This window comes from Dermochelys coriacea, chromosome 6 (genome assembly GCF_009764565.3).
Source record: "Dermochelys coriacea isolate rDerCor1 chromosome 6, rDerCor1.pri.v4, whole genome shotgun sequence".
Taxonomy (NCBI): domain Eukaryota; kingdom Metazoa; phylum Chordata; order Testudines; family Dermochelyidae; genus Dermochelys; species Dermochelys coriacea.
The window spans coordinates 63,244,047-63,268,058 of NC_050073.1; the positions used below are offsets into that span (position 1 = coordinate 63,244,047).

At 40.8% G+C, this 24,012-nt stretch overlaps 1 protein-coding gene and 1 long non-coding RNA gene across 21 annotated transcripts in view; one reads left to right on the plus strand and one right to left on the minus strand.

Annotated features, from left to right (window-relative positions):
- Window positions 1-1,869: 1,869 nt before the first annotated feature.
- The window catches only part of NUMB (NUMB endocytic adaptor protein), a 148,405-nt gene continuing 126,262 nt past the window's right edge, over window positions 1,870-24,012 (minus strand). For 13 of the 20 annotated variants that reach the window (XM_038404428.1, XM_038404427.1, XM_038404424.2 and 10 more), the window contains 7 exons: window positions 16,135-16,209; window positions 15,400-15,540; window positions 13,838-14,039; window positions 11,271-11,573; window positions 8,581-8,730; window positions 7,486-7,629; window positions 1,870-3,782 (listed from right to left, as the gene is read on the minus strand). In XM_038404428.1, the coding sequence (XP_038260356.1) occupies window positions 3,082-3,782; window positions 7,486-7,629; window positions 8,581-8,730; window positions 11,271-11,573; window positions 13,838-14,039; window positions 15,400-15,540; window positions 16,135-16,209 (1,716 nt within the window). In that variant the 3' untranslated portion in view covers window positions 1,870-3,081. The remainder of the gene's footprint in view (window positions 3,783-7,485; window positions 7,630-8,580; window positions 8,731-11,270; window positions 11,574-13,837; window positions 14,040-15,399; window positions 15,541-16,134; window positions 16,210-24,012) is intronic. The other 7 variants (XM_038404434.1, XM_038404431.1, XM_038404432.2 and 4 more) reach the window with 1 other exon arrangement.
- Window positions 4,500-5,525, plus strand: LOC122460500. Its single transcript, XR_006281828.1, has 2 exons — window positions 4,500-5,351; window positions 5,390-5,525. It is a non-coding gene; the product is annotated as an uncharacterized LOC122460500 (long non-coding RNA).

The window sequence follows — 24,012 nt, forward strand, 5'->3', positions numbered from 1 at the left end:
AGGCTAGCCCTGCCCCGTCTGATTTACTATAGCAATGCCCTGAAGCAAGCATATACAGAAAAGTGAACAAAATATAGTTAGAACTTTATCTGAAACTGAGTGATCTCCAGGCTGAGCTGAAGAGGATTTACCAGTGTAACAAGTTCCACAGCATAATGTTTAAAACATGTTAGCAAGAGTCAACCTTTGGTTAAGTTGTACAGTTATGTAGCATTCATGTAAATGGTCAGCTCCTGCAGCACAAGATTGGTAATAAGTTCCGCTTGAAGTAAAGGCCTTTTTTTGGTTAAAGCAGCTGATGTCACCATCTAGATTTAATGAAGTGGAGTCAGTTACATCAAGTTGCTCATACTCTCTTCACTAGAAAGAAGGATGATGGCCAGTTTCAGTATAGATATTTTGAAACAGCTGTCCAGGTATTTGATTTTTCAAATGGATTCCTAAATAAACCTGTTACTTCACACTGTTTTAGAAAGACATACAACCACCTTACAAACTGAATGAAGATGTCCTTTCCCCTACTCATTTTATTCCCTATGAGATTTTGCTGAAGCTTTAATTGTATAGTAACCAAACTAGCAGGTTGTTTACTTTTTTGGGCTGTCTTTAAGTATCATGAAGTAAAATATGTTCACTGTTCAGGGAAGAATGTTAGTGGACTGCAGGAAGATATTATTTTGCTTGGACTGACATCAAATAGCAGGTGTAGCTGTATCAGACAAATCTGAATGTTGTATTCCCCTTGACTGTGGCCATCTACAAGAGGAATGAAAAAAGTGACACGTATGGTAGCATTTGTATTTGATGTTGCAGAAAAAGTGGTCACGTATTTGAGAAATGGTATGTTCATGGTATTAGGCAACACAAGGGGCAGAGTTAATGTTGCATGGCCAATCTTGTGCTTAGCCATGCAACTTTAAAACACCACTATAAACAGACTTTTTTTTTAAAAAAAAGGTAGCACTTGCTAAGTCTTGAGGAACATGGCCTAGTGTGCGTCTTACCCCATGGACACACATCAGGTTGTAGCAGTCACAGAAAATACCAATTTATTTAAATGGAAAAATAAAGGCGCACGTTCCCTTTACCTGGGTTTAGTGTTTGAGACTAAACTTCTCATTCAAGATACAAATTATTGGATTCAGCAGAATGATGGACTTTTTAAAAAGGGAAATATGAGCCACTGTAGTGGCTTGTGTTTTATACTTAGCCTCTCTGCACAGGGAAATCTAAGCACATTCACCAACGCTCTTATTGCATCACCACTTACCTTAATAGCATAGGCAGCAGCTTACATATTTGTGGAATACAAAGAACCTCAGAAAAAATGGAGAACAGTAAGAACAGAGATTGATTGCCTTCTCCAGGGGCTACCAGGATCTTCATGCCTTTATGCTGAGTAAGAGAAAACACACCACCTCTACTCTCCCATTCTGTTACATGACACAGCAAGACTGATAGCTTTGGGCATAACTGCCATGGAACAGAAGGGTGTCCACCCCTTGGAAGCAAATAAGAGCCTGAGATATTCACTCTGATATGTGAATCAGTGATGCAAATCAAGGATCTCATTAGGCAGTGAAAAATACTATGAGTCTGATTTTCAAAATACTCAAAACTTCAAATGAAGTCAATGAGAACCTTGGGTGCCCAGCACATTTAAAAATCAGGTCCAAGAGCTCTAGGTAACCAGTTTTAATAGTATGTAGAAAATATGAGAAAAGGAATTTAGCTGTTGAAAGAATCAATATTTTGTTTAACACAGGCACTGAAGTGGCTTCTCAGGCAAGTAAGGGTATGAACTGAGTGCATAGAATACAAAGAAGGCATGCAGAGGGAGAAAAGGAAAACAAGTAAAACTCTGCTAAATGCAAGTTTCTACCACCAACATTTATTTCTGTTAAAGCAGATTATAAATCATCATCATCAGTACAAATATATAACTTACTTTTGCTTGTAAGGCCAAAGTTTAAAAGTAAAGTTAAAATGAGATGGATTTCACAAGTCACCAGAGGCAGAACTTGGAACAGCTGCAGCCCTAATCACAAAGTTCACAAACAAAGTTAAAACACGAATCTATGGAGCAAACAAAATGGGTTCCTGGATAGCCCCAGATTGTAGATATGGTTACAGTAAATCACAGTAGTGTTAAAATTAAGACAAGGAAACTGCAGCAGTACAAGAAAGAAAAAAATACATACAATATATTTAGTTTGATTCCATTAAAAAAAGACAATAGAATTTCCCCATGGTTTTCAAACTATGGCAATACTGTTTTTTTTTTTTATTTAAAACTACTTTATAGTGACTTTACTGGTCATGACTCATGATTGTTGTTGCAATATGCCACTTACAAATGAACTGATACAAGAACAAGCTAGGGACCCATCTCCTCCCTCCCCCGTATTACTTACAATAAGAATCAGTGATAAATCAATCTTATGTACAATTTCTTACATCCCACCCCTTTTTACCTTTGGCAAGATTACTTACAACTCAGACAGCTTTTAATAGCCAGAACTATTTAAAATATTCTAAATGCATAAAAATAAAGATTTTGGCTTTATTTTATTCTTTATATATATAATATTCGCTCTGTTACTCAAAATGGAAGCTCAACTTTTTCCACAAACAGCTTTTGCTGGGCAGTTGACAACTACCCTCTCCTAGTACATCTGACAACTCCTTTCCCCACCTTAGAAAACTTTGCTTCCTCTTTCCTCCAGGGGAATGTTCACAATTCACAGAAAAGTAGAAAGAATCTAAAGACAAAGGTAGATCATTTGATTATCATGTGAGATCTCTTGATATTCCAGCAAATGGGCTTCAGGGCCCAACCCCTACCTCAGATCTATTAGGTTTCCTCTGCCATTTAGCTTTCCAAGTGGGGAGGGAGGGCAGGCAGGCAGGCAGAAAGGGGTGTTTCCATGATTCCTGTCTAATAACTGCATAACAGGTTCATCATAGGTTTCTCCTTCCCATGATTGCTTCCTCTTCATTTGTAGGGACCTTTTTAGTTTATCAAAATGTTCAAATTAGAACTAGTCCTCTGCTCCCTCCAACCTAGCACACAATACATGTTTAAAGCTCAATCTCAAACGTCTTCTGTAAATCACTTGAGAAGGGGTTAGTTGGAGATGGGTTAGTGCGCTGCTTTGACTTGCTTTCTAGTGCTGCCCACTGTGCTTCAAATGGATCTACCTGGTGGCCAGATGCAGGAGGCTGTAACTGCTTGTCCTCAGTGGCCCATTTGCTACTGTCAACGCCATTGAAAGCTGCGGAGCCATTGTGCTGAGCAGAAGATTTGAAGAAGGGGCTGGCAGTAGCACTGTTGGTTTCAGACTGGGGGAATGTCTGCTGTTTGACAAGACTAGGTGACTGATGGGGATGGGATGCTGGAATGTGACTTGCAGTTCCAAAAACATTGGCTACCATCTGAGAAGGAGTGATTCCAACCACAGGCACACTGGGAGCAGAAAAGGTCATTCCATTTGCTACAGCATACGGCTGAGCAGGGATAAATGCTGGCTGCATTGGCGGTACCACACCAACTGGCACTGGCTGAGGAGCAACAAAGGTGTTCACTGGAAATGGTGGTGCTGGCTTGGAAGCTGCAAGGGGAGGCTGTACTAGTGGCTGTGGGGCCGCTGGTGGTGGCTGCTGGGCTCTGACAGTCTTGGATACTTCTTCCAACCAGCGGTCTGCCTCTGAGGGAGTGCGTCTGTGAGTCGTCTGGAAGAGACATGGTGAAGCTGCACCGGAGGAGGTGCTCCATTCAGTACCTGGAAAGAAAACCATGGTGAAGTCAGTAAAACATCAGTTTGCCAGCTATGTTCACCTCCTTATCAAAGCTAGTCAAAGGGTTCCAAAGATGCGCGCTCAAATGCAGCCCCAGGCTCTCAACCCCCAAAGCTTGTGAGGATGCTGCAATCTCTGCAAGCACATTTTTGTACTCAACTGGCCAAGTATGTTGCTCTACTTTGTTCAACTCCTGTGGAAACTGACCTCTTCAGGAACTGGAAAATAGATCCTGGGCAAACTGAAAGGGGAGAGAGAAGAATTCCCTTGTTCCAGAAGAGATTTTATCTAACAAATTTGCCAGTAGCACTCCCATCACCTCCATTCAGGAGGGGACACTGGCAGCACTGCAGCATCCTTTTACAGCAGAGATCTGAGGATGGTTTTCCAGTAGAGGAGGGGGGAGGGAGGGAGGGAGAGGGAGAAGGAAGGTGAGAGGCAAGCAGGAAAATGTAGCACTACCTTCCCTTGCTACTTGCTCCTACTTTGGCATAGGAAAGGGCAATTTAAGACTTCCCTGTTCAGAGCAAAATAGCTTTTGAACATGCCAGTCAGGCCTGGTGACTCTTAGGCCTTGTCTACACTACGAAGTTTTGTCAGAAAAAGTTATGCTGCTTTAATTAAAAGCGCTGTTGCATGTCCACACTAGCTTCTTGTGTTGACCGAGTGCATCCACACTAGCAGCTCTGTTGACACAGAGCAGTGCACTGGGGTAGGTATCCCACTGTGCAACTGGCTGCAGGATGCGTTGAGAAGGGTTTGCAATGCCTCATGGGGCAGGTACCGCGTCACATGATGCAGGTTTCTCAATCCCATCGTTCAGGAGGCATCCTTCTAGATTGCCAGCCACTTTTCAACTGAAAGGGGCGGGGGGGAGGAGAATGGTGTGTCTGGGGCAGGGGAGACAGCAGGCTGACAGACATATCCTGAGGCAGGGAGAGGGGGACCCCCCCACACACACACACACCCCAGCATCAGGCCCCGGCTCTGCTCAGCACAGCAGTCTCTCCTGAAGCAGCCCACTCTGCCTCCCTGCCTGCGGTTCTGCGATTCCTGCCAAGTTCTCCCACAGCCTCCTCAGCTGCCAGGAGCAGCAACCAGCTCCATAAGTTCTGTGCTGAGGAACGTCAAAGCAGCACAACCGTCCCTCCCTCCCCACCCCCAGCAGCTGTCTGCATGCCGGTGTCCCTAGTGCAGGACAGAACAGGGGCATTCCAATGATTTGCTCTTTGTTCCCCAAACAGAGCAGCACGCTCAGCTGTCAGATCCTTCCTGGAGCTTTGAAATGGGGGGGAAGGGGGGGGAAGAGGCACATGCCTGCAGGGCAGCAGCGTTCAAAACAGTGAGCAATGCAGTCCTGGCAAGCATTGTAGGATTTTGGTGGAAGCCAGTTATGTCAGCAAAACAAAGAGCAGTGTCTACACTGATGCTTTGTCACCAACTTTGCCACAGAAAGCCCTGTGCCTCTCGTCAACATAGTTTCGTTTTGTCAGCAAAACAGCAGAGTTTTGCTGCCAAAAGTAGCTCTGTACTGTGTACACCTCCCCTGCTTTGTCAGCAAAAGGCAGCTTTTACCGACAAAACTTTGTAGTGTAGACAAGGCCTTTGAATTCAAGCTGTAGCAAGCTATGGTGGTAACAACAGTATTTGGTTTTTTTACTTAATTAGCAGGATCACAAAATCTCTTTCATCTGCTTCCTATTCTTTATCTTGTCTTCTTTCTTGTCCCTCATTTTCCAAAACTATTTAAGTGACTGTGAATAGTGCTTAATTGGAAGCCCTGGAGACTAAAGTCCTATTCATCAACAGAACATGTAGATGACAGGCAACTATATGAATTCTCTCCACCGCCTATTAGCCCTGAGCTGGGAGGAACCATCCCAGTTGGGTAAGGATGGTAGTTCTGTTGCATAGCCAATTTAAGCTTTAGTCTTTCTACTTACAGCCCACAAGGGTGCTGATAACCTTCCTACTAGAAATCCTGGACACTCAGACCAACCACCAATTGTACACAGGCCAAGGTTTTTAGATGGCAATAAAACTTTAGCATTATAACTGAGGCCAGACTGGAATCTGAGACCTAGCGACAAAATGCTCTGCCCCACAGTGACTAAGATTGAACTTGTTACAAATTCTGTTATTTAGTGGAGGGTTCTCGGGGGGGAGGGGTGGTTGTTTGAATATCCTTGCCCTGATGGATTTTAAGATTTTTACAGGAGGTTGGATCTGATGGACTAGGAATTCATGAACACTTTAGGGCTCCTCCTAAGGTACTCATTTTCCATTACTGCAAATGTATTTTTTAAAATACTAGACAAGATACACACTCTTTGTATTGCATATATACACTCAAACCTTTGGGATGTGTATTTAACATGCAACATTCAATAAAATAGTTAAACTGTACTTACTATAACACCTTTGTTTTGTTCTTCCTTCTCTCCCTTCCTTCATCTCCATTCTTTCCTTACTCTTTTCCTACATCATTCAGTCTGTTAACCTCTGTCTAATTTTTCTGCAATGTTCAATTCTCAAGATTTCAGTACATTTTCCCTAGCAGTTCAACTTTTAACTCATTTCTCACTACAGTTTAGATTCCGTATCATTTCTCCATCCTCCCATGCTCTTCCTTTCTTCCCTTCTCAAGTTCCCCTGGTCCCCTTCTTCCTCTCCCCATGCCAACTTTCCAACCATGAAGGAAAGGGGAACCAGGAAGGCAAGAAGGCAGTACTATAGTGCAAATGCTGCTTAGTGTTTTGCTGAAATAGAAGAGAATCTCTGTGAACAATGAGTTATTAACTGTCTAATACCTAAAATCAGGCAGAGAGCGCTCTCTGACTTTGGCAGAAATAAGTGGAGACACTGTATCCACAGATCAAGAGTCTACTGCTGTCATTACACATGAGCTCCCTTGGTGCATAGGGCCTGCATTCCAGGATCTGTGGATAATCCATCCCTGGATGTGATGCTAAACAGCTGAAAACATTTGAGTGGCAAAATTAAACCCTTGGCTGCCTGGGAAGCTATCAGAGCAGCAGTTTAGGGCCTGTCTATTAGGAAAATTCTGCAGGTAAAGCAACCCTCCAATCCCATGTAGACATTTACTCTGCTATAAAGATGGCTTTTTCATTTAGCTTAAATCTATTCCCAAGCAACATAAGCTATATCAAAAAGTGACTGGAACAAGAGTGCCTATGTGTGGGGTAGTTGTACTGGTATAACTATATTGGTTTAAATTCACACCATAGCTTATACCAAAAAACCTTTCCCATGTATGCAAGGCCATGGCTACCTCGAGGGCCAGATCAACTGCTCAGGGGGAGCTTTAGTTTCCAAAAGGGTCAGATAATGACCACCAAAGACTGTACAGCACCAGATTAAACTCCTCTTATTAGCGCCAATAAAAAGGTATTTTAGGTATAGAAACACCACAGAATTTTCTTTGCTCTAAATTTCCATGCCTTACCTTTTTGGCAACTTAAGAAAATCATCAGGTGCTAAAACAAAACTCACAGTACAGCCTATGATCCCATAACTACCCAGTTCATGGCTTCCCTCTACCACTTGGGTAAAAACCTTCTACTTCCAGCTTTTGTCACTGTCCCTTCCACTCCTTAAATGAGACACATTTGTAGCTGTCCCAGGGGCTCAATCAAAACAACTCAGAGGACCTATACCCAATCTTACCAGAGAATGTGGCTGCAGCTCCAGTATTAGCAGCAGGAGCATGAGCCCAAGGATTGGTTTCACGAACTGGCATAGCTGTGGGTGCTACAGCAGCTTGGGATGGTTTAACAGCAAGCACACAGAAGGCAGAGGCAGTGCCATTAACTAAAATGGGAGCAGACAACATCATTGCAATTAATTCATGCAAGGCATGCAGCTGACTGGAGGAAAGGACCTTGTCATTCCTGCCAACATACACCACTTGTACAAACACACATGACAAAAGCTTGTGTAAATTAGCTCAGTGTGGAATAGTGACTAATTTACAGCCCATTCAAACTTTATAAAGCCAGTTATTTTAATTCTACCAAATCAACAGTTAGCTACACAGTTGGACTGTGGATTTTTTAAAATCCTATTAATAAATAAGAAGCTAGTTTTATGAATAAAGTGGTTTCAAACTGGCTGAAATAAAAGCAGGTATGCAGAGAGAATCAGAATGGAAGTTATTACGGTGCAGTGAAAGTCGCAACAGAACACTCAAATGCAACTGATTGTTTTCTCTGTGCTTAAAAAAAAATGAAGTTCTCCCATAATACTCTATTCCATTCACATGATTTCATATATACTAAAAAATCTGAGGCCAGTAACACAACTATACAACTCCCAGTCATCACCCCTCATGATAAAATGTCTCCACATTTTAGAATAAATTGATGATTTGGGTGTCGTATACACGCTTCATTTGTGATCTCCAGTTTGAGGGGCCCTCTGCATCGGACTTGCATATACTGGCACCACATTTAAGACCACACTGCAATTCAGTAGCCAGAATAGTAAGGTAGCCATTGTCTCTCTCCTCCTCCAACCCATGGACATAATACAATTTTTGGGATGGCGTATGAAGCTTTTTTGGGAGATAAACAAAACAGAGGAAACAAACAGCTATATGCACATGAGATGAATAAAGCAGAATGTGTCTTCAAACTGCAGATGATATAATGGTTGTGCAAGAGGAAATTTGAGACATTACGGTTATGGCATGCTACTGGAAAGCAACATTACATAAATACAAGCATCATCCAGCATGTCCATGCAACCTTAAAAGTTACAAACCTTGAAAGGCAGGAGACTGTGGTGCAACTACGGTGACTGGTTTTGTCATAGGAGCAGAGGAGAAGGGGTCCTCTGACGGTGTGCTGAAAGCATTAGTAATCTGCGAGCACAGGGAGCTAATGCTGTCCACTTCCCCTTCCATCTCAGGGACTGAAAATTAAACACAGATCATTACTCATGGAAAGTTGAGGGATACAGAAAAGATGAAGTAAATATTGTCCTTATCTCACAAAATATTCCTTCCGTTGACTTGGATAGCCTTATACGTAGATTGGGTTTACCATCCTCTCAATCTATGGTGAAGACTTGGCAGTAGAAATACAAAGCCATATCCAGCATATTTGGGGAGTTTTATCCTTGAGAGAAAGTGGAGTATTTGTTTTCCAGTTTTGAAGTGAGTTTCTCATGGTCTATCTCCTGGCTGATAGGACAGGCCATCCATTTTTAACATGCAATTGTATCAGGTTTTGTTCCTAGGAAGTTCAGAAAATAAGTTCTAACACAGCTTTGTTACAGACATAAGACAGTTGTACATTATATTGTCTTATGCAACATATCAATGGCTCACAAGGCATCTGATTCAAGATGCAAGATGGATGTTACTATTCAAATGATATGCTTCAAACTGCAGGACAGCAGCTCACAGGGGCTAAGATGATGCATTAGCAGTAGGTGTAGTTGCCATTCAGGAAATGATCACATACTTTGCCGTCTAAAAGGTATTTTGTGGGATGGGTTTTCCTGAAAATGAAGCTGTAAGGAACACCACTGACAATTCCTTACTTGTATAGCGTTAAGGCTGTGACAGTTAAAAGCCAGGATATACAAAGTGAAGTTGACACTGAGATTGACACTGCCTAGGCATTACAGCTCATGTGGTATAATTCAATATCATCATTTGTTAAGAATTCATTTGATGTATAATGGGAACTCACTTTGATTGTGCCACATCCTTACTACGACATCAGCTTAAATGTGTGTATATTTGTTTTTAATAAAACTATGACAGTTAAGCTTTTATATGTCTATTCCATAACTAGACTTGACCACATTTCCCAGTGTCAGTATGTGTGTGGAAAAAGTGAGAGGTATTTTTGGCAAATGGTGTGGCAATGTCAGATTTTCCAGATATTCCTACTTGCATTGCTCTCCAAAAGTGCCTCTGGATATCAGCCCTACACCATTCAGCAGTACATGCAAGCAATGGAAGCAAAACAACAGGACTGCAGAGATTACAAGTGACTTGAAAAATTCAGGAAGACTGGGCAAAAGCAAATGGAGTGTATGCCACTTAAATGGGACATGCTTAATCAAGACAGTACTTTATCGGGACACCTCCCAAAGAACCCATTTAACCTGATACTGAAAGGAAATGACAACTGCAAAAATGGGACAGTAATAGAATAAATTCTTAACATGAATGTATTTAGCTAGTACTAAGTTGTTCATTACCAAATGCTAAACAGATATGAAATTTGGCAACTTCTGCTTTAACATCAGAGCTTAAAGATGAAAAGATTAAAAAAATGAAGACATGCAAATACTGCCTGTTTGTGTCATTATTCAGTATTTTTTTTTTAAACTTTAAGGTTAAAAATCTTTAAAATGGGGCTATCAGAATATAAGCCATGCAGCAGGATATCCTACTTACTTGGATTCTAGTGTGTGTGTATCTATGTATGTATACAATTTTATTACTATATTGCATAATCATCACTACTTACATTTGTATTGGGATGATTTACTGTGAAAGCTTCAAAGTTTAATAGACATGGTACCACACACTACTGAAATACAGCCACTTTGCACCACTTAATACTAAACAAAGTTGTTTTCTTTGGGGAGGCAAAAGCAGCTCATTTAACTACTCTGAAGAAGAATTTAGGGAGTCAGAATTTGACAGGGGACCTCTAGGATAACACTTGTGAAAAAGGTCACAGGATCTATAACGATCACAAGTGGTCAAGACTAGCATTTTACATCTCAAAAGCCTTTATTAGTACAGAGCCCCCTACCATCACACCTGGCTTTGGTTTAATGACAGAGGGAAGAGTGCCACCTACTAATTCACCAACACCTCTTCCTGAGCTTTTCTTGGAAGTCTCAAACACCAAGAACAAGTCAGTTTACCTTGTGCTGATGATTTACATGTGAAACCCTAATCCCTTCCCTGTCAACACGGTTCTTCTGAGCTGTGACACTTTTGTTAGTGGCAGGCCATCTGAAGTGAAGTGGAAAGAAGGAACTGGCACATTAAACAGCACTTGGCAAATTAGCTGCATGGTTAAAACCAGGAGGTAAGAGGGATGCAGGAAGCTTTCGTCTTCTGCACTTGCAAAGGACAATGTTACGGTACAGGGGTTCTCAACCTTTTTCTTTCTGAGGCCCCCCACAACATGCTATAAAAACTCCACAGGCCACCTGTGTCACCACCACTGTTTTTCTGCATATAAAAGCCAGGGCCAGCGTTAAGGGGTAGCAAGCAGGGCAACTGCCTGGGGCCCCATGCTGCAGGGGCCTCCTGCGAAGCTACAATGCTCAGGCTTCAGCCCCATGCAGTGGGACTTCGTCTTTCTGCTCTGAGCCTCAGCAAGTCTAATGCTGGCCTTGCTTGGTGGACCTCCTGAAACCTGCTCATGGCTGGACCCCTGGTTGAGAACCACTGTGGTAGAACACACACTTGCTTTTACCTGAGTTCTTCATGGGGAAGTCGGTCTTTCTTTGCACTGTTGAAGGCAGCTCATTTATTCGCAATGACAGCTGGCGTTTAAAGGGGGACATCTTTTGGCTAAGGGCAGGGAAACCTCGGAAAGAGCCTTGCCTGGCAAGTTGCTCTATAGGGGCATGCCTTCGTGGGATAGCATGGGGATGGTTCATCTCTTTATCTAGAGAAGCAGTGATGTCAGCAGTGGGAGAGGTTGGGGACCCAGGAGATGGGGCAGTATTGCTGGGTGTAGCACTGGGAGCTGCTGCTTTTTTCACTTCTGTTTCAGCTGTGAAAAGAAACAGAACATAAGTTTAGGAAAGTGAAGCACTGCTAAATGCTTTTCCTGGGTCAGCAGTATTGGTGTGTTTTCAGAGGATAAACTTGCTGCAATTATAGTTAACCTGCCTTTGTCGATCAAAGTGTTAATATTACAATGGAAAAATCAGTTCTCTACAGCTGTTCATTTCACCATTGGCAACTGTTTGTGCACACGTGTATTTAACACTAAGTAAGATCATGCACTTTACATGGACAGGCACTGTGTAAAATGTATATTCCTTTTTAGCTGCTTGATGGTGGTGGTAGTATGTCAAGTGTTCCTAAACCAATAGGAATTCAGTTTTACTTGTGGCTCAAAAAACCTGAAACAAACAAAAATTTGTAAGATTAAAAATACAGCCCCATTCTTATTTTATAAACTTGTGCAAAATTGTGAGGTGAACAGCATATGGACAGAATTGTTAGTGTTACTTCTATTCAATTAAGTCACTAAACAATTTATATGTCCCAGAAAGCCAAAGTCTCTGGGCTTATCTCAAAACAGGATGAAGAGGCAGATTTTCAGTTGTATTTACCCTTCCAGACAGAGCAGCTGCCAGTCACTAGTTACATTTCCACCAAAAGCTGCTCAAAGTAAGAGCACAGATGCTTAATTTTTAGTTATGTCACTTGAAACCTACTTCCTGGTGATGCAGTGGACCAAGCTTAGTTTTGGACATGTAGAAGTTTAAGCCCAGATTAGGTCACGAGTGAATGCACTTACAAACTAATGTCCACATACCAGATTGACAATACTAAACCACTACAACAATTATTCCTGCCTAGGATGCACCCTTTACTAGAATATTAAATGTGCTACAACTCATGATGGATGGGATATGGTATAAAAATGCACTTCTCTAGCTGTGGCATACGTCATTCATTTTAGGAGAATTAATCATCACTAAATAGAGAAACCAACACGCATAGAACCCTCTCAACTATACAGTGCTGCTGCTTTTCAAGCATCTCTTAAAAAAGTGCATTTCTTCCAACAGGCATCAACAGAACAAATAGAGATCTGAAAGACAAACATTACTCTGGAGATATCTGAAGTATTAAAAGAAGGAACTTACTGGGCTGTCCCGCCCCCTTCAATTCCTATTAGCCACAACTACTCAGATTCACTCAACTGAAAAAACTTTAATAAGTCTTCCTTGAAAAAGATTTCACACCTTGAGACAGTATTTTCTGTGATGCGTGCCCTGGAGTTGCATTGACTTGAGTTAAAGCTTCAGTTAGTAAGTTTTAAAATTGATATATCAGGAATAGTGGGTAGCTGATGAAGACTACAAGATGTATCAAGATTAAGGTTTAGCAAGTTCAGAGTGGAAGTATGAAACTTGTTATGGGATTTTTTATTAGAGATGACTTCTACTGAATTGTCAAATAAACTATGGAGAATACTACTTTTTGTAATATTACTAGGCTACTAGAAAATACAGAAGGCCCCAACTCATTTAATAGTTTATTTGACAAAAATTGGGGTCTGAAGATGGAGCCATCTTACACAAACCCTAAAACATTCTAGACCCTTTAACACCTTTACTTCAGGTCCCTCATTCTGACTGTGCAATTCTGTATAACCCCATCATCACTTATTCATCTGACTAATGAAGAAAACGTGACAAATGCAACTGACTCAAAGAATACCTTTATATCTCCAATATTTTCTCTTTGGATATAAAGCCATCAGTTTTCCAGCAAACTGAACAGTATCATCAAAACCAGAAAGATATTTTTGGTCTAAAGCCAGAGTTTAAAACTCTTCAAAAAAAAAATGGCTGGGTTTTATGTTTTTTCCTTACTGATTTTTTTTTTTTTTTTAAAAGCTTTTTAAAAAAGTCCCTGGACCATTTTCATTGTAAATCCCTTTATCCTGGGACCTACCATCTTCCCTCTACAAGACACCTTTTAACCTACCTGCTTAAAAAAAAAAAAAAGTAGAAGCTTTTTCTAGTTGCATTCACACATGGATCATGGTTTCGTGATTTTCTAAGGGGCATGTAGGGAAGTGAAGGCAGCTGGGATCATATTTCATATCTTTACGTGGACATTAAATGTTCAGTGAATGATAAGCATGCTGCACCATGTAATTAGCCTCGTTTTTCCCAGAACTGTAGGAGTTTGTGGGGAAGTTAATCCTTTATTCTCTGCATAGACTATGAGTCACTTGTACATACTGTCCATGGTAAGCGCAAAAAAAAAAAATCACAACTTGCAGTCCTTTACCTTTAGCATCCTGTATGTGTCTCATTATTTCCTCTCTTTCGGCTTGTTCAGTAGCTGTAGTGACCCTGAAAGATCCCTCTCTTGTGAACGTGGTTCTGCTGGCATCAAAGGTGGCAGTCACTCCACACTCCTTCTCTCGTTTCTGCTTTCGCTCCAGGCATGCTGCAAACGCACAGCCCACAGCATGACTCAACCGTTCCCCCTGTACAAGAAGACACTGCATCATAGAGGAACTGGCACAACCATACATACTGAGTAATACACAAAACACATGTAACAGATGCCTTTCCCAAGAAGAATCTAATTAAGGAGCCTCAGATAACTGCTAGGCCTGGTCATACTGCATGGGTTTAAATTAACCCTTTGCATACAAAGATTCTCTTCTGTTACTACACAAACATTGCTGGAAAAGCCCAGCGTAAGAGATTTCCAGATATGCTGTTTCGTTCAACTGCTACTAAGATACTAGTGGAATAATTTGCCTTTGGGTTCAACTAAGAGGAACTCCGTAAAGCCATTTTTTGGAGTAGCAAGCACTCAAGTCCAAAAGGTTGCCACTGTTACAGAGGTAGAAAATTTTCAGAGGGCTCTCTCTGGCTCACAGATCTTGAGTACTTGTTCCTGTAACGACCCTGACTGCAAACCTAAACTAGTACTTAGAGGCAGACTTTTTGAAAAATGGCTGTCCATAATATTCTCAAGATTAAGATTTACAATGGTTCCATAACAACCCCAGTTTTACTAAACAAAGAACAAGGCTACTGTGATACAAAAGGAGCTTCCCCACATCTTATCCCCCTATTTAGAAAATGAGAGGCCAGGAAGGGAGGTTCATCACAACAGCAGTGAAATGCTAAGAATCTTCATGACTCAGTCTAGTTTGACCTTGGCTGGCCTGATGTAGGCACACAAAGTTATTTTATTATTGTATAAAAAGCTTTCAAGCCTTCTAAAAGACAACTCCAATATTACTGCTGATGTCTGGAATTCAAAAAACTTACTGTCCTATAAGTTGCGACAGAAGTAACTGGCTTCCCTTTTAATATTTATAAGCCAAAGGTGATCACAATTTATGCAGTTTAATTTTAATTCTGAGGATCAGAATTACTTTGCCTTCTATGTGTTTTTGCACACAAGAGGCCTCAAAACACTACCACCAGGTCTATATTTAATTACCCTCTATAGAGTTTTTACCTCAGACTGTCATTTCTATTTCAGTTTTCAGCTGTATACATTTTCAGATACAAGTATCTTCTGTCTTTATTTTTAAATGTGTAGTTCTGTTCTGACTGCCTTCCATTGATACACCGAGCTGGGTACCATCTCTCTCCATAAGATGACTAGGCTACCACAAATCGGGAAGCAAACAGTTCAAACAAAGAATTAGAATTGCAACCAAATAGTTATACAATACTTTGGTTTAGGGTAAAAACCCTTTAGAGCATATTCTCTAGGTAAATTTAAGTTTTTTTTACATAGAGACTTTAAAAATCTGTGGGGTGCAGCTCTTCCTCCTTCTAGCCACAGCAGAAGCTAAATGCAGACTATCACACTCAACTTACTGTGTCCTTTACAGCCATGAAGCAGTGGCATATCCAACGCCGGGTAGTGCCATCTCGACAGATATAAGAGAATGCCCTGTCAAAATTTCGGTCCGGAGCACAGAAAGAAACCTTCTCTATTGTCTGATCAACTATAAGATCCTAAAGGAAACCCCCACCCCAAAAAAACAAGAGTGTAAACAGGTGCTTACTTAAAAAAAGTCATTTCCATGTTACCTACCTAAATCTCAGAGAGACACGATTCTCCTTACTGTACGTTTTATTTAATTCCCTTGCTGCGTTTTTGGAAGCTTGCTCATAAGATACAATGATCTGGAACTTCAGATGCACTGTAAACTGGATTGATCAATATAAATTTCTTTATACATTAATCTCTCATGTATCTCTACTAGTGCATGAAGGGCATCAGGGTCAGGGGAACTCTGCATGTACTATATTGATAGAAATGATTAGGAAAATGTGCTTTCCTGGCAGATGAACAAACAGAATTCCAGGCTCATATTAACTGCTATGTTTAGTCAGTTGAGCACAGGGTGCACTTCAGAATAAGACAGTAAAAAGATGCATTTCAAATGGTTCACTGAAAATTTCAGTTTATTTTCACTAAGTAATGAATAATTAAACTGGTCACATGCATATAGGCCTCTCTTTCAGTGGACAAGTACTTGTCCAAAAAAGAATAGGGGTATCAAAGATTAGAGGCATTTTCATACAAAGTAAAAATCAAAGTCTCACCTTAGTTTTCTCATCTACAACTCTGAGTCCATCTGCCGAAACCCACAGAACTGCCTTAACTGCCTTCTTTCCAGTCTTTCAAGGGAAGAAAAAGGGAAAAACAGAGTATTACAGCAATGTTTTCAGATTGTACACCCACTTCCGCTTTCCAAGAACCATAATAGTAAGTGCAGATGAAGTCCAAGTTTAGTAGAGATGCCCAAAGCCAGATACTCTAATCAAACGGCAAAACATTCAGAGAACCAAGCCAAAGCCAGTCTTTCAGAAACACAATGCAAATGAGGGGGGACAGGGGAAGGGAAAGGAATAGAACAGGTGAAATCAAAGACAGGTTAATACATTCATTTATAGGCAAAGAATTCAAGATTGAATTGTTCACCCATTTAAAAAGATCAACCAAGAAAATTAAAAAGTCAGATAACACTAATGCATAAGGAGTTACACCACAGGTAGCTTTTATAGCACAAGTTTAAACAATGTAAGAATTCTTACCTGATCTTTCTACCACCCTAGCCCTCTCCCCCAATAATCGTGTGGTAGAATCATGGCATCACCTTAAATCATAGTATTAGAATCACCTGCAAAATGTTATTAGTGCTATGCACCTTTAATGCATAATACTTGCACTTAGCATTAACGGTAAATATATTTTTCAGCTATTAGCTATGCAATAAACATGCAGTGACACTTAAGGAAATCTTTATTAAAATGTTTAATATGTCTAGAGAGCACTGTGTTACAAGATGAAAAGGTTAATATTTGACATGGAGCACTTTGGCAAGCATCCAAAATTTGACTGTGGGAGCTTTTACCTGCTCTGAGTGGAAACCAACATAAACATGGGAAGCTGAGAGGAAGAACTTGAAAAGCTAAAAGTGCCATTTATTTTTTGGATATTAAATTGTTTCATTTAAGAGAAAATTGCAAAATACTGCATAACACCCATCATCAGATAAAACAATTTTTAAAGAATGACATCTCACATTAGAGATGAGCAGTTTTTCGGTTTAGTTAAAAACACCATTTCGCTGGTTGTTACTCAGAAATGCCTCTAGAAGAAAAATTTCTTTTCCAAAGTATTGCATTTTCCTACTCATGACTAAAAAATTAAGTAAAAAAAAAAAATAGAAAGGACCTAAACTTCAGGTTTTCATGCCTACCTACTCTTTTCACATCTCAGCCAGATAAGCAATTTCCTTTCTCCCTGGTTTGTTTTATACACTACGCTTCCATCACACCACAACGGTCAGTACTATAAACAGCCATCTCAGTGAGACCTTTGGGTATCACCCCTCAGGCCACTGCAATGGAGCAGAGCAGCAGAAGTGTGGATGAATGAGTGATCTCTGGTGGCCTTCCTGTGTAAGAACTGCTGTTTTTAAAATGGTTCCTCTATGGCTACATCACGGATTTCCATGAGTTACTTATCCTCATACATAAAACACTGGAACAGTGCTGAAATCCACGATTCATCCCAATTTAAAGCCAATGAATATTCCATTTATGCAATACTGATTTTAGAATTACAGTGTATGGATAGGATATTTTATTGGGTGTGCTGGAGTGGTAAGCCTTCACTTGTATTAGAGTGGTTACATTATCAGAGGAAAGATGAAGTGGGTGGGAGGGGAGCGGGAGAAGAGGACTTTGTAGTTTGTTGTAACCGCAACCGACTGTCCCTGATCTCTGAATCAGTGAGATACAGGTGGAAGACCAGCACTGATAATGGTACCTGGAACTGAATTGTAAGGAAGATTAAATTTAGAGGACTTTAGGGAAGAAAGCTACAGAAAGGGGCACAGTTTTAGAATGTAGGTTATCAGCCAGGCTGAACAAACAGAAAATATTGCAATATATAAATAAAGTGATTTCTAAAATTCTTTGTTTTAGAAGGCAGTAAATATGGGAGAGTCACACTCTTTGGGCCTGTGCTCCCAGCTCTCAATCAACAACTTCCATAACTTCAAAATTCACAAATCTAGATGTCTCTCCTTTGACTTCTTTTAAAACAGGTACCAGTTTCTTTTAAACCATCCATAATGTTAATCAATATCTTTGTTTCAGCAAATATAAAAGTCAGGAAAAAATAAGGTCTGTGATGAAGCTGGGTGGGAAGAATAAGGAAAACAACTTTCTCCAAAGAGTAAATACAACCTCATTCCAGGAGAGTAAAGCTTCAGGGAAGGGTCTTTTCAAAATCTACTAAAGAAGCAAAAACTTGTTACAACTCTTTTTAGAAAACAAACTCAGCCATTTGCTTCTAAAAGCAAGCATTGATACCAAGAAAACTATATCCTCATCCTTTACTCACATATTGCCAAATCCTAATTTAATGAAGCCATGATACTCCACCATGTATTTCTCAGAGTGAAGAGACTGGAAGATGAGAATATGTATGCCACTTCTTGCACAGCGCAAACTCAAGTTTGCCAGCATAGGAGTGTCACCTCCTAAATCAAGGACTGAAACTTTCCTACTAAAGCCCACCTTTAAGACTTACCTCAAAAACAAATTAACAGAATTCTTACTATAGTCCTTGCAGTCTGTATTCCAAATGTAGCGAGACATAGCCTGCAGTCTCATAGCACAAGATGTTTTGCTATTTTTTTTATACCGAGTTGAAAATTATTCCAAAGGACGTTGCACTCTTATTCTATCATCTGGTCAAGAATTGGGTAGATAATGAAGCCTGATTATTGGAAGACTTCAGCAAGGAACTCCCATTTTCGTTGGAGATCCTTGATAGTCTTTCAATTAAAAATGGGAAAGCTTTGTTTATCCTTTTTGCACAGTTCCAGATCCTCTAAAATTCAGCTAGTGACGTTCTCCTTTTCTGTCCCCTTAGAAATGTGGACTTGCTACAGCTCTTCCATCTGCTGAATCCTTAGCCTATCCTTCCCAGCTTGGTTCAGGATACTAAACTGTGTGAAGGGAATGACTACAGCATTCTTGAATCCTAACAAAGCACAAAGTGCAAAGAACTCCTCCCATAATTAGTGGAGCAAAATGAGAGGATTGTGTCAATTGTCAGAATAGAGATATGGGTATCTGTACACATGGCATTTACTGTGTTAGCAATATTTGGGGCTGCCAAGACAGAGTGCATGAAGTATTGACTCCACCATGACAGAAGACATCCCATTCACCAGGCTATATAGCTTAAGTTGTGCCAGAGACCCCAGTGTATTACATCAAGTATAATCAACAAAGCGTGAGAGTGAGCAAAAGCCAAAAGTTATAGGCACTGAAAGTATTAGAGACACAAATTAAGAAAATATGCTGGACCAAAAGTCTCAACCTACGTTATTAGGGAACTCCATCTTGATCTCCACCAAGAATATATGCAGAGACTATAGCAGCCTCTCAACTCCACACAGGTAGCTTTTGGATTATATCAATGCTGTTAAAGTGCAGACCCCTGACCAGTGGGTTACATCAATGCCTAAAAATGGACATCAGTAAGTAGAAGAAAGCAGCAGACTGAAGTGCAAGTTCTTTTCTAAAGAACCGTGTTTCTCATGGCAGTTAAGGTGTTAAAATTAAGAGGCAATACGGAATTACTGAGTCACATGTCTATATGCAAGTTTTGTGACATTAAAAGCTTTAAAACAGCAAAGTAAAACAATCCTGACCACTATGCATCTAGCTGAGTCAGATACTGCAAAATAAAAGATTTAATTTTTAAATACAAGTTTCCAGCCAGTTAGATTAAGACAGATTTCTGAAAGTCAGCCAGTTAGCACTGCCTTGGACTAGAACAATAGCTCAGACTACATCTAACACTCGGAGCTGGGGGTGTAACACTCTCAGGAGCTCTCATTGAGCTAGCACACTGCAAATAGTAGTGTAGCCACAGCACCAGAGGCAGAGGTGAGCAGCAGCATGGGCTAGCCACTCTGAATACAAACTCATCTGGACCCCACAGATTTGTACGTAGCGTGGCTAGCCCATGCTTCTGCTCACAACTGCCTGTGGTGCCGTAGCTACACTATTTTTAGCATGCTAGCTCGATGAGAGTTAGTGCATGTCTATGTGAACCAGGAATCACACTCCTAGCTCCAAGTGTAGATGTAGTTTAAGGGTATATCTACACTGTAATTAGACATGTGGCTGGCCTGTGCCAGCTGTCTTGGGCTCACAGGGCAAGGGCTAAGGGGCTGTTTAACTGCAGTACAGATGTTTGGGCTTTGGCTGCCAGGATCCTTCCACCTCAAAGGGTCCTAGAGCCCAGGCTCCAGCCCAAGACCAAACATCTATATTGCAATTAAACACTTGCAGCTGACCTATCCAACTGGCTCAGAAAGGGGCTGTTTAATTGCAGCGTAGACAAACCTTAAGAGGTACGAGCTGCTTTCATTCATTTTGTTGCTGTGTCAACAGTGTCAAGTCTGAACCCTATATAAAAATACAGATAATTTATAATTTCTATGTGTGTAATTTCTATGCCCAGCATCCTGTCTTCTGACTGTGGCCAGTGCCAGGTGTCCCAGAGGGAATGAACAGAATAGTTAATCATCAACTGATCTGTCCCGTCGCCCATTCCCAGCTTTTGGCAAACACAGGCATATGCCCCTGACATATGCATGCCTACACTTTACACATAAATACACATGTGGCAGTGGAATACATGTGCTGACCATTTCACCTAAGCTTACTCATCACAACTCCACCACAGACAAATTTTATTTTAAAAAAAAATTATACCCTTCCACCTATAAAGGCAGGACATTAATTTGTGTTGCACAGCGCTCAGAAAATGAAGCTTTAGGGACTTTTAATGACCTTAAAATAGAATTTTCATATTTCATTTTATGATTTTAAAGGTGTACTACCTTGGAACCTTTCAAAGTTAGCCACAAGTAATATCCCTCATTAGGGGCACAAGCCCTGGCAGTTGAAAGATAGATCTACTCATATGTCACTGGTCCAAGTCTGACTTCTTATCACAGCAGGCAAGTGTTTTGCTTAGTTTTTTTTTTAAAAACAAACTTGTGGTAGTTTTAAGCTCCTAGAAGATTTGGAACACCTGAATTAGTCTCAGTGGAAGCTGATCAGTAGGGAACATGCAGATGAAATAGCCAAAGATGCATGTTAAACACAATTTATTACAGATATTCCTGGTAAAAGCTATACTTTGTTATATGAAAAATAGATTTTTCCCCTTGATTTGCATGATGACTTCAATGTCATAATTTAGACAGTGAACGTACCAATTTCTTAAACACCACTAGTGGTTAGTATAACTGTTTTTAAATGCTGATTGAAAGCTTGACTAAAAGGAACCAAATCTTTTTCTTTTTGGAAATTGTAATACAACGAAGAGCAAGATGAGAAAACCATAGCAAAATAGTGCCTATCAGAAAAAGGAGTTGCTGAGTCTTACGAGTTCAAGTATTTAGTAAGTTCTTTCCTGAAAGTGTGTGCAAGATATTGCTCTTTATGAGTTGGTGTGCAATTTATGTTCCTATACGCAATCACATCTCTACTTGTGTTATTTATAGCATGACATTGGATAGAAATGCCAATATATAGTAAAGAGAAAGCAGACATCTCATTTAATGTGATAACTTTGTGGTTTCTCTCTTCGCCATTAAGAAATATTTGCAATTCTAAGCTGTAAACAGCACAAACTTCCACTCAAAACATTGTAGGCTGTTTTAGGCAGAGTCTTTTCTAAGCATTGCTTTTACAACAGAGCAATCTAATTACATCTGTCCTATATGACAGATCTCCCACATATGATACGTGGGCCTTGAGTCAAAGACTCACTTATTTATACCTATCACAGCAGAATGAGTTTCAGCTTATAGGAAGAAATATGGATGGAGAAGTAGCTCTTTCTGTATGTGGCACGTACTGTGAAAGACTTACTTACCCCTCTTCGCAAAAAGAAAAGGAATACTTGTGGCACCTTAGAGACTAACAAATTTATTTGAGCATGAGCTTTCATGAGCTACAGCTCACTTCATCGGATGCATCTGATGAAGTGAGCTGTAGCTCACGAAAGCTCATGCTCAAATAAATTTGTTAGTCTCTAAGGTGCCACAAGTACTCCTTTTCTTTTTGCGAATACAGACTAACACAGCTGCTACCCTGTTATCTCTATTGTAACTGTTCAAGACATGATACAGAAGTGTATTCTTTGTAGGGGGGTGTGTGTGTGCACACGCGCGTGCCCAGCAGCCAGAGAATCTGGCCTAGCAGTACCCATATGGTTGTACTCATGGCTGTAGCTCCTCTCCAGCTATCTGCGGGGGGCACCGCCCCAGCCTCACTAAGTTCCCTCACACCAAAGGTCAAGAGCATAGACTGATGCAGAAGGGACAGACAGAGGATTGTGGAATATCCTTCTGCATCACATCTCAAAGAACAGTTACAATACAGGTAATTAACTTTTCTTCTCTGAGCAGATGCAGCCACTTATTCCATGTAGATGACACAAGCAGTACTCACAGGAGATGGGGCTTGGAGTCTGTCTAAACAAGGACTGCAGAATGGCCTTTCCAAAGTTTGTCTGCTCTGGATGCTGCGGTAGTGACATTATGGTTCATAAACACACACAGCTGACCAAATGGCAGCCCTGCAGACGTCCAATATTAAAACAGAAGATGGCCATCAACATAGCCTGAGCTCTCGCAGAATGAGGTTGCACCTTTTGGGAGTGTGTAGCAGACCTATTTTGTAAGCTGTCTTGATAGAAGAAGTTATCCACCTAGAAATCATCTGCAAAGAGACTCCTTGTCCCTTCATTCAGTCTGCATACAACACAGACATGGAGAATCATGAAGAGGTTTATTCCTGTCCAGGTAAAAGGCTAGGCATTGCCTGACATCCAGCATGTGAAGATGCTGCTCTCCAGGGTTGAATGTGGCTGAGGAAAGAACTTAGGTAAGCACACTACTTGGTTAAAATGAATTGAGAAACCACTTTAGATAAAATCTTAGTGTGTGACCACAAGGACACTGTCTTTGGAGAACTGCGTGTAAGGAGGTTCTACCATCAAAGTCTACAACTCTCAATCTCCTTGCAGATATTATTGCTACCAGAAATGCAATATTTTGGCATAAGGAGAGGAAAAAAAGATGCCCGAGGCTTGAATGGCGGTCCCATCACAGCCACTAAGACTATTAACGGTCCACAAAGGAACTTCTCTCTCACTGGTGGGTGGAGATGGACTCCTTTCAAGAATCTTGTTACCAACTGCCCCTGAAAACACCAAAATCGCTGCCAGATGTCTCCTCAACAAACTAAGTACAACTGATGACATAAGTATTTCAAGATGCCCTGGATACCTGTCAGCTTTGGTTGAACTCCATAGGCCAATGACCATTTCGAAAAACGCTTCCATTTGACCAAATAGGCCATTCTGGTAGAGGCTTCCTACTATGAATAGGACCTGTCAAATAGCCTCTAAACATTGATCTTCCTCCTCATTTAACCATTAAGCAGCCATGCAGTGAGATGCAGAGATCAGGCTGTGGGATGCAAAATCTGACTGATGCTGAGTCAGGAGCTCAGGATGAAGAGGAAGGGATGTGGGAGGCCAAACCAATAATGCAAGAAGGATGGAAAACCAAATGTTGCCTCAGACATGCCAGAGCAATGAGGATGAGCTGGGTATGGTCCAATTTCAGTTTGAGGATGACTGATCAGAATCAGAGGGAAAGCCTATAGGAGTGCCAATTCCCAACTGAGGTGAAAAGCAGTAGTCAGGAAATCCAAACCAAACATAGCTCCTAGAGAGCAAAACAGATGGCATTTCTCGTCTCTTGTGGCAAATAGGTCAACTGGAATGCCCCAAACTGGAAAGATGGACTTCCAAGACCCCTCATAACTCATGGGAAAACACTTGCTAAGTCAATCCGCAAATTACTCTAC